The sequence below is a fragment of the Otolemur garnettii genome, unplaced genomic scaffold, assembly GCF_000181295.1.
Source record: "Otolemur garnettii isolate 467f Iridium unplaced genomic scaffold, OtoGar3 scaffold00094, whole genome shotgun sequence".
NCBI classification, from domain to species: Eukaryota; Metazoa; Chordata; class Mammalia; order Primates; family Galagidae; genus Otolemur; species Otolemur garnettii.
In genome coordinates this window covers 5,731,764-5,742,695 of record NW_003852489.1, presented here as the reverse complement: position 1 = coordinate 5,742,695, position 10,932 = coordinate 5,731,764, and the positions used below count along the sequence as shown (strand labels likewise).

General features: G+C 40.0%; 1 protein-coding gene across 1 annotated transcript in view; it reads right to left on the bottom strand.

Moving 5' to 3' along the window:
* Positions 1–10,932, bottom strand: part of APPBP2 (amyloid beta precursor protein binding protein 2) — an 80,752-nt gene that overhangs the window by 19,803 nt on the left and 50,017 nt on the right. Inside the window, exon 5 of the mRNA XM_003795602.2 lies at positions 1,320–1,488. Within this exon, the coding sequence (XP_003795650.1) occupies positions 1,320–1,488 (169 nt within the window). The remainder of the gene's footprint in view (positions 1–1,319; positions 1,489–10,932) is intronic.

The window sequence follows — 10,932 nt, the reverse complement described above, 5'->3', positions numbered from 1 at the left end:
AAAAAAAAAAAAGACAAAACAGATTATCTTGGATAGTGGTGAGTGCTATAAACAAAATGATATTATGAAGGGATCTTAAGGAATAGGGGGAGAACATTAGAAAATATTCCTCGTTTGCAAGTTTCCTTCTCTTCTACTTCACTTACAAGATACATCTGTTCAGAAGCAATTTTGATGCAAAAACAGATAAAAGCTACTTATCTAACTCAGATTTAGGTCAAAAAACTAGTCTGTAAGATGCTAAAAGAGTTGAATTTTGTTCTAAAGCAAAAGGTAGCATTTTAAAAATTGCGATAGACTGTAATACTATTATAAAATATTGACTGCCCCACTCCCTCTTTTTCACATTAAAGACAAGCATGGCCATGTGACTTCCTTTAACCCATTAATATATGAGAAGTGAAATGTGTCATTTCTGGGAGAAGGCTCTAAAAGCCAACGGTAACCGCCCAGGAAGCTTCTGCCTTTGCTCCAAGGGTGATGTTATTGTTACAGGTAGATGTGTTAAACCATAATGGGTCTTAGTCAAAGTGTAGATATAATGTTAAGTAGTCACAGCCATCCCAGGAGAGGGATATAACATAAGCAAGAAATAAGTGGGTTTTTTTGCAGTTTTTGGTGGGGGCTGGGTTTGAACCCACCACCTCTGGTATATGGGGTGGGCGACCTACTCCTTTGAGCTACAGGTGCCACCCAAGAAATAAGTTTTTATTGTTTTAAAACCATTGCTACTCTGGGGTTGATAGCACCTCAGCATAGCCTAGCCTATCCTGACTAATACAATAGGGTAAAGCCAGGGGCAGTGGCTCATGCCAGCAATCCTAGCAGTCTGGGGGACTAAGGTAGAAGGACCAGCCTGAACAAGAGTGAGACCCGCATCTCTACAAAACAAAATAGAAGAAATTATTGGGTGTGGTGGTGTGTGCCTATAGTCCCAGCTACTTAGGAGGCTGAGCCAGGAGGATCACTTGAGCTCAGGAGTTTTAGGCTGCAATGAGCTATGATCATGCCACTGTGACAGACTTCAGCCAGTGTGACAGAGTGAGACCCTGACTCAAGAAAAAAAAAATCGAGGCAGAGATACAGTTGGTCAAATTAAAAAGGAACAAAACCAAAATTAACCCTAAATTGTACATGTATATATTTAGACAAATATTCCTTCTGTCTAGTTTTAAATATTCTATTACAAATGCATATTGCTTCCAGTAAACCTAAAATATAAAAATGAGATCTACAGGAAAAATAAGAGAAGACTACTTGATTTATCTTGTTTTATATGTATTTATTGGTCACAATGAAATGCACCTCGAAACGCTTACCTCATCATAGTGGCTTTTTGCAAATAGGAGTGCACACAGTTCTCCATAGAGTGCAGCTTTGTTTGCTTGCTGGCCATGTTTTGATAGTTTATCCATATATGTCTGAGCTAATTTAAATGTTTCTTCACCCAAATGATATTTACAATTTCCATTTCGCACATGAAGCAGCCTGCAAAAACACAAATAACATGCCTTCATTTCTGATGTTTCCATCATGATGGAATCATGGATCCATAATCTCTTATGGATCACCAAGCACTTAAAGTAGCTAGACACAAAAATGAGGCAGCATCAGAAAATAACCATCTGACTGATCTGGGGTTGACTAATGCCCATGAAGAAATACATGCTCTTTCCAGAAAGCTTTCCCTTTTTTTTTCTTAGAGACAGAGTCTCATTCTGTTGCCCTCAGTAGAGTGCCGTAGTGTCACAGCTCACAGCAACCTCCAGCTCTTGGGCTTAGGTGATTCTCTTGCCTCAGCCTCCCAGGTAGCTGGGACTACAGGTACCCGCCACAAAGCCCAGCTATTTTTTTTTGCAGTTTTTGGCCAGGGCTGGATTTGAACCTACCACCTCCAGTACATGCGTCCTACTCCTTTGAGCCACAGATGCCACCTCTGGCTATTTTTTGTTGTTGCAGTTTAGTCAGGGCTGGGTTCGAACCCGCCACCCTTGGTATATGGGGCTAGTGCCTACTCAGTGAGCCATAGGCACCGCTCTCCAGAAAGCTTTCTATGATTAATCTCTTCCACCTTTGATTCTTTCTCTTCCCTAAATATTTTATATATTTTGTATACTTGGCATGAGCTGCATCTAAAAAAGTATTTACTCTTTTTGTTTCAAATACAAAAGTAATATAGTTTCAATATAAGAAACTTGGAAAACAATAAGGAAAACAAAATCAACAGGAAATACCCACCAATATCTTTTATTTTTATACAATAGGACCCCTGTGAGTTGATCACTCAAGGGGCTATAACAAACTGGTCAACATACAGAGGTGGTCAACATAAGGAACGATACAAACATGTGGTGCATGTCTGGTCTATGAAAATTAGGTCAACTTACGGAGATGGCCAACTATGGAGGTTCTACTGTATGTGTGTAACACCTGACCAATTACCACTGATTTCATGATACTTCATACCTGCTCATTTCACAGATAATAGCAGTGGTATCAACTATTTTATAATCTTTATTTTCTATGGTGAAAAATACCGAGTTCTTTACACACAGTAACTGTACAACTAATGATATGCAAGAGGAGTGTAATGTTTCAGATCATACTGAAGTTTAGACAGCAACAGACCATACATCTACACAGACTGTATAAGACAGAAGAACACTGTCAGGACTAGACACATATTTATGTATCTATTATAATGCTGGCTAGAACATTATATCCATGTATCAGGCCAACATCATTTCCTAAAAATGCTCAGCCTGAGAGGGAACAAAGGTATAAAAGCCATTTAAAAGAAAACCAAGGCCAGATGTGGTGGCTCAAGCCTGTTACACCAGCACTCTGAGAGACCAAGGCAGAAGAATCATTTGAGGCCAGGAGTTTGAGACTAGCCTGGGCATAAAGTAATACTCTATCTCTACAAAACACACAAAAAATTAGCCAGCTATGGTGGCATATGCCTGTGTTCCTAGCTATTTGGGTGGCTGAGGCAGAAGGGTTGCTTGAGCTCAGGAGTTTGAGGCTGCAGAGTTATGACTGTGTTACTGCACTCCAGCCTGGGCGACAGAGTAAGACTCTATCAAAATCAAAAAACAAACAAAAAATCCAAGAAGTACGGTGAAGTTGGGAAGCATTCTTCAAGAGTATAAAATCAACAGACAGTTAAAGTTTATTTATTCCATCTATAAATTCCATCTATCTGTTATTAACAGATTAATAACATAAAATGAGAAAAATCAAAATAATTTTCTCATCTATCATATTTTTATATAGGCAGGGAAAACAGAATAACTTCAAGTGAACCAGGACTTAGCCGGGCACCTGTAGTCCCAGCTGCTTGGGAGGCTGAGGCAGGAGAATTGCTTACACCCAAGAGTTTGAGGTTGCTGTGAACTGTGATGCCACAGCACTCTACCAAGGGTTATAAGATGAGACTCTGTCTCAAAAAAAAAAAAAAAAGAACCAGGATGATCAATAAGGTGATGAACACAATTCAATGTCAGTGTTCTCCCAACACTTGTTATACAGCCATCTGCTTTTAGAAAAGAATATGACCCTCAAGAATAATAGTATACTAAGGTTAATCCAAAATGTGGGAGTATCTTTTCTAATACTAAATTCCAACTTAAAGCTGAAATGAAGTAATTTGTTAGGCTACTCTAGAATGGTGATTTGACTGGATTTATATTTTTAAGCAGAAATAGAAAAATGGGAAAAGTACATGTTTTAGCATACAGATAACTCTTCATTCTGATAAGTGTACTGATACAGAGACAAGATCATTTGACCATCAAATTGCTGATCTGATGACCAAACAGTAGTTTGTAATAACCTTTGGAAAAAAATGGAAAACAGGGCATAGGAAAACAGACTTGAAATCTCGAAAAAGACAGAGTAAAAAGAAATAAGGTAGTTCAGATGATAGTGTTCTGAGAGACTCTCACAGTTTAGTGACTGAGCACCTACTATGTACAGTTTTCTAGATGGAAGGGAATAGTGGTGAGTGAGCGAGAAAGAATACATGATCGTTAAGAAGCTTATATTCTAGTGGGGAGGAGAGGGGTGTCAGGGTAGGCAAACATACGGATAAGCTGACTTTCAGTTAAGGATAAAGGCTGGGGAGATCATAAAAATAGGCTACTATGATTAAGAGCTTCTCAAAGGAGATACTCAGGGTATACAGGGAAGAATTCTCTTGAGGAGGTAGCATCTGTGTTGACACCTAAATGATGATGACAGAGCCATGTAAAGATGAGGGCCAAAGCGTGTTCCCAACCGAAGGAGTAGCAAGTGGCAGACACTGTAAGACGGGGGCTGGGAGTGGGGGGATCTAGCAAAGCCAAAGGACAGAAAGAAGGCCAGTGCACCCAGAGTACAACGAATAAAGGATTATGTAAGGAGAAACAAGAAGGGAGAGAGAAGCAAGGTTCCATAGATCCTTGCCAGCCACGGAAAAGAGTTTTGGTTCCAACAGTTAAGTTCTATGTTCTAGAACAATGATACCTAACACTTTCCTGAGATGTCAGTAATGTTCTGGCAGTGCCTGTAGCTCAGTCAGCAGGGCGCCAGCCACATACACTAAAGCTGGCAGGTTTGAATCCAGCCTGGGCCCACTAACAACACAGCAACAATAACAACTACAACACAGAAATAGCCAGGTGTTGTGGCAGGTGCCTATAGTCCCAGCTACTTGGGAGGCTAAGGCAAGAGAATTGTTTTAAGCCCAAGAGTTTGAGGTTGCTGTGAGCTGTGACACCACAGCACTCTACCCAGGGGGACACAGTGAGACTCTGGTCTCAAAAAAAAAAAAAAAAAAAGAAAGAAAGAAAAGTTCTACATTTGTGCTGCTCAATTTGGTAGCCACTAGCTACAAGTGGCTCTAAGTATTAGAAATGTGTCTACTGGCTCGGCGCCTATAGCTCAACCGGCTAAGGCGCCAGCCACGTACACCTAAGGTGGCGGGTTCGAATCCCCAGCCCGGACCCGCCAAACAACAATGATCGCTGCAACCAAAAAATAGCCGCGCGTTGTGGCGGGCGCCTGTGGTCCCAGCTACTTGGGAGGCAGAGGCAGGAGACTCGCTTGAGCCCAGGAGTTGGAGGTTGCTGTGAGCTGTAATGCCACGGCACTCTACCCAGGGGGACCAGCTTGAGGCTCTGTCTCAAAAAAAAAAAAAAAAAAGAAATGTGTCTACTGTGAGAACCAACTTTTAATTAATTTAATTTCAATTAATTTAAATATAAATAGTCACATATGGTTAATGGCTACCATCTCGGACAATGCAGACAATTCTAGAAAGAATGCACTGGCTGCAGAGTGGAGCACGGACTACAGCAAAGCCAAGCGTGGAAGCCAAACAATCAGGATAGAGATATTACAGCAGCCCAGGAAAAGAATCCTGAGGAAAAAAGGCTTAGTATTTGAAATACAGATCAGATGGTTGGCTAAATGGATGGATGACAGAGGCACAGGCTGTGAATTCAAACAATGGGAAGAACAGTGCTTACTTCTCATTCCGCAATGCTAACAATTACATTTCTAACAACCTTCGCTGTTAAGTATTCTAAAATAATAATTTCTGGGAAGTTATTTAGCAATTAGCACATGATGAGGTAGCAAACTAAATATTTTATGCCAAAAAGGCACAGCTTGATATTTTCTCCAAACTCTGTTGGTTGGCTATTAAAACAAAAGGACAAATTAAACATATGGAGACTCTTTAGTGTCTGTGTGTCCACCTGGGCTGATGCTAGGCAGGATGCAGAATCCAAGAACTTTTGGGCCAATGTACAGTCTAATTTTTTTTTTAATTATATCACAGCTGTGTACACTAATGCAATCATGGGGTACAATGTGCTGGTTTTACATACAATTTGAAATATTTTCATCATGTACAGTCTAATTTTGTCTCGACTCTCAGACTAAGGGAAAGGCAGGTTCTCGAGATTCCCCAATGGGGTATTACCATGTAAACACACACTATTTTACAACAACACATGTTATTTTACAACAATATAATATCATATCTACCTGATAAACAATTGTTGTCAAAAGCAATTACTTGCAGTAGAACCTCTGCAAGTTGACCACCCAATGGACTGTAACAAACTGGGCAACACATGGCCACAGTGGTAAGGAAGGGATTCCATGTAAGGAACTGGTCCTTAGTATATGTGGTGTATAGCCTACTTATGAAAATTAGGTCAACTTAAGGAGGTGGTCAGCTATGGAGGATCTATGTGTTTAATTGGTTAAACTATTGTTTGAAATGGAAAATATGAAAATTCAGAAGTAATCAGAGTTTGTTTATATATATACATGTACTATAAGACTGGACAAGATGACAAGTTAGAATCAGTGGTTCTCAACGTCTGGGTCGCGACCCCTTTGTAACAAGGAAAACACATCCTGCATATCATATATTTACATTATGATTCATAACAGTGGCAAAATTAGAGTTATGAAATAGCAATGTAAATAATTTTATGGTTGGGGGTCACCACAACATGAGGAACCGTATTAAAGGGTTGCGGCATTAGGAGGCATTCAGAAGGTTGAGAACCACTGAGTTACATCCTCATCAGCCAGATATGACAAAAACAAAATACACTGAAAGTAAACCTAAAAGAAAAAAATTTCTCTCCTTCTTACAACTGCCTTGTTCTAAGATCTAGTTATAAATTTTGGAAATAAATAATAGTTTAGAAGTGGCAGTTGCATAATGACAATAAAGACTACTATGGGTTTTTAGAATTTTTTATTATGATGGTGAAACATATTAAAATTTGCCATATTTTTAAGAGCATAAAATCAGTAGTATTAATTATATTCACCACATTGTGCAAACATCACCACCATCTACTTCCAAGACTTTTCAGTAACAGCTCTGTAAGCATTATACTTTAGCTTCCCACTCCCCTACTCACAGGCCTCTGAGTGGAATCATACAGTATTTATCTCCTTGTGTCTAACTCAATTACTTGAGTAAGACAAGGTTGATCCATCTTGCAGCATATATCAGAACTGGCTGAATCGCTGTACATATATGCCAAAATTTGATTATTCATCTGTTGATGGATACTTGGTTTCCATCTTTTGGCTCTTGTGAATAATTCTGCTATGATACACACAAACATCTTTTTGAGTTCCTGCTTTCAATTCTATTAGGTATATACCTTGGAGTGAAACTGCTAAGTCATATGGTAATTCTATGTTTAGCCTTTTGAGAAACTGCCAAAATGTATTCCACAACAACTGATACATTTCACATTCCCACCTGCAGGACACAAAGGTTTCCAATTTCTTATCCTTGCTAACACTTATTTGCTATTGTTTCCACTTTTTAATTGTATCCAACCTAGTAAATAAAAAGTGGCATCTCATTATATTTTATTTGTATTTCCCTACCAACTAATAACACGGAGCATCTTTTCATGTGCTTATTGGCCATTTATATACGGTAGTACTTCCATAGTTGAACACATCCTTACATTGACCACCTCCTTAAGTTGGTCAGTTTTCACTGGACACACACCACATGCACATATCAATACAGTAGGCATAGTTCCTTATGTTGACTACATCTGTATGTTGACCAATTTGTTACAGTCCCCTGGTCAACTCACAGAACTTCTACTGTATCTTCTTCAGGAAAATTCTATTCAAGTCGTCTGCCCATTTTTTTAAATTGTGTTGCTTGTCACTGAGTTATATTTCTTGATACATTCTGGGTATCTGATTTGCAAATATGTTCTCCCATTCTGTAGTCTAACTTTTTTATTTCTTTTTTAATTGAGACGGAGTCTCATTTTGTTGCCCTGGTAGAGCACTGTGGTGTCACAGCTCACAGCAACCTCAAATTCTTCAGCTTAAGCAATCCTTTTGCTTCAGCTTCCTGAGTAGCTGGGACTGCAGGCATCTGCCACAACACTCAGCTACTATTTTTTTTTTTTTTTCAATTTTTGGCTGAGGCTGGGTTTGAACCCACCACCACTGGTATATGGGGCTGGTGTCCTACTCCTCTGAGCCACCATAGGTGCCACCCCTAATTTTTTTTTTTTTAAGAGATGGGGTCTTGCTCTTGCACAAGCAGGCCTTGAACTTCTGAGCTCAATCTACCTTCCTTGGCCTCCTGGCCTCCCAGAGTGCTAGGATTACAGTCATGAGCCACCTCGCCTCTTTTTAATTTCTTGATAATGTCCTTTGAAGCACAAGTGTTTTATTTTGATGAAGTCAAATTAACCTGTGAATAGTTTTCTTTCCTCCTTTCCAATATTTATGCCTTTTATCTAATTTCTTTTTTTTCTTTTTTTTGAGACAGAGCCTCAAGCTGTCCCCCTGGGTAGAGTGCCATGGCATTACAGCTCATAGCAACCTCCAACTCCTGGGCTCAAGCGAGTCTCCTGCCTCCGCCTCCCAAGTAGCTGGGACCATAGGCGCCCGCCACAACGCCCGGCTATTTTTTGGTTGCAGCCGTCATTGTTGTTTGGCAGGTCCGGGCTGGGGATTCGAACCCGCCACCTTAGGTGTATGTGGCTGGCGCCTTAGCCGGTTGAGCTATAGGCGCCGAGCCCTTATCTAATTTCTTTAACTAAAACTTTTGAGAACAATGTTGAATACTACTACTGAGAGCAGCCATCTTTTTTTGTTTGTTTGTTTCTTTTGTGAGAGCAGGCATCTTTGTCTTTCTGGTCCCAAGGGAAAAGTTTCCAGGCTTTGAACATAGAATATGATGTCAACTGTAGTCTTTTCGTAAATGCTCTTTATCATATTGATTCTATGACTAGAAATGATCATTTCTAGTCCATTCTAGTCCTAGTTTTCTGAATGTCTTTTTTTCTTTATCATGACAGGGTGTTGGATTTTGTCAAACGCATGTTCTGTGTCAGTGGAGATGACTGTGTTTTTATTTTACCTTTATTCCATTTGGTGTATTACAATGATTATTTAATTTTTTTTTTTTTTTTTTTGGAGACAGAGCCTCAAGCTGTCACCCTGGGTGGAGTACCATAGCATCACAGCTCACAGCAACCTTCAATTCCTGGCTTAAGTGATTCTCTTGCCTCAGCCCTCCAAGTAGCTGGGACTACAGGTGCGCACCACAATGCCCGGCTACTTTTTGGTTGTAGTTGTCATTGCTGTTTGGCAGGTCCAGGCTGGATTTGAACCCACCAGCTCTGGTCTATGTGGCTGGCACCTTAGTCACTTGAGCTACAGGCACTGAGCCTGGTTATTTAATGTTGAACCACCCTTGGTTTTTTTGTTTTGTTTCATTTTTTGAGACAGAGTGTTGGTATGTCACCCTCAGTAGAGTGCTGTGGCATCACAGCTCACAGCTACCTCCAACTCTTGGGCTTAAGCGATTCTCTTGCCTCAGCCTCTCAAGTAGCTAGGACTACAGGTGCATACTACAATGTCTGGCTATTTTTTGTTGTTGTTGTTACAGGTGTCGTTGTTTAGCAGGCCTGGGCCAGGTTCAAACCCACCAGCCTCGGTGTATGTGGTTGGCACTATAATCACTGTGCTACAGGTGCCGAACCTTGGTTTGGTTTTTATTGACACAAGAGTCTCACTCTGTCACTCTGGGTTGAGTGCTGTGGTGTCATCACAGCTCACAGCAACCTCAAACTCTTAAGCTTAAGCAATCCTCTTGCCTCAGCCTCTCAAGTAGCCGGAACTACAGCCGCCTGCCACAATTCCTGGCTAATTTTTCTACTTTTAGTAGAGATGGGGTCTCACTCTTGCTCAGACTGCTCTCAAACTCCTGAGCTCCAGCAATCCACCTGCCTTGGCCTCCCAGAGTACGAGGATCACAGGCATGAGCCATTGTGCCTGGCCTTGTTGAACCACTCTTGGATCCCTCGGATAAATTTCCCTTGGTAATTAAGTGTAAAATCCTTTTAATCGACTGGATTTGATTTTCCAGTGTTTTGTTGAGGATTTTTGCATCTATGCCCATGGAACATATTGGTCTGTAACTGTCTTATTTTGTGATATCTTTTTGTGCTTCAGTATTAGGGATTACCTATTAACACAAGTTAGAAGTGTGTTCCCTCCTGTTCAATTTCCTGGAAGAGTCTGAGAAGGACTGGTGCTAATTCTTATTAAAATGCTTACTAGAATCTACTATTAAAGTCTTCTGGCCCTGGAATTTTCTTTGTTGGACGGTTTTTAATGACTGATTCAATTTCTTTGCTTGTTATAGATTTAGTAAGATTTTCTACTTCTACTTGTGGTATTTAGGTCATTTGTGCATTTCTAGGAAATCTGTCTATTTTATCTATGTTATTTAATTTTTCTAGTGTACATCTGTTCAGAGTATTCTCTTAAAATCCTTTTTATTTCTGAAAAGTTGATAGGTCCTAAGTCCCATTTCAGATTTTACTTATTTGCTTTTTTTCCCTCTTTGCTAGGCTGGTATGGTTATAATTTTAAGTCAGAGAGGATAGCATTGTGAGATATAGAAGATATTCTTGGCTCCCTGACAGCCATTCTCTGCTCCTCTTGTGTGGTGACAGAGCCACGATTTTGTTGATCCCCTTCTTACAGGATTCATAAGTAAGTCATGGTGAGTTTTAGCCAGTCACAGTGTAGAAATAAACATCTACCTTGTCAGTGACTGATTATAAGGTCACCAAGTGACCTGCCTCAGGCTAAGAACAGTGAAGGGTAGGTCTGCAGGATGGTTTCTGAGTCAGATTCCTTCCTTAAACACTAAAAAATGGTGCTTGGGAAAGGAGTCCTTCTTCTGTGGACAATGTGAAATCTGCATCTGATGCTTCAAACCATGGTAACAATCTAACCACTGGAAAAGCTAGCCAAAGACAGGACTTGACAACTGCTATCTTTTGGTAGAGGAATTGAGCATATGTACACATATTGTTATAATAATTATATATTTGTTTTAATCTTTTCTTTTCTTTTTTTTTT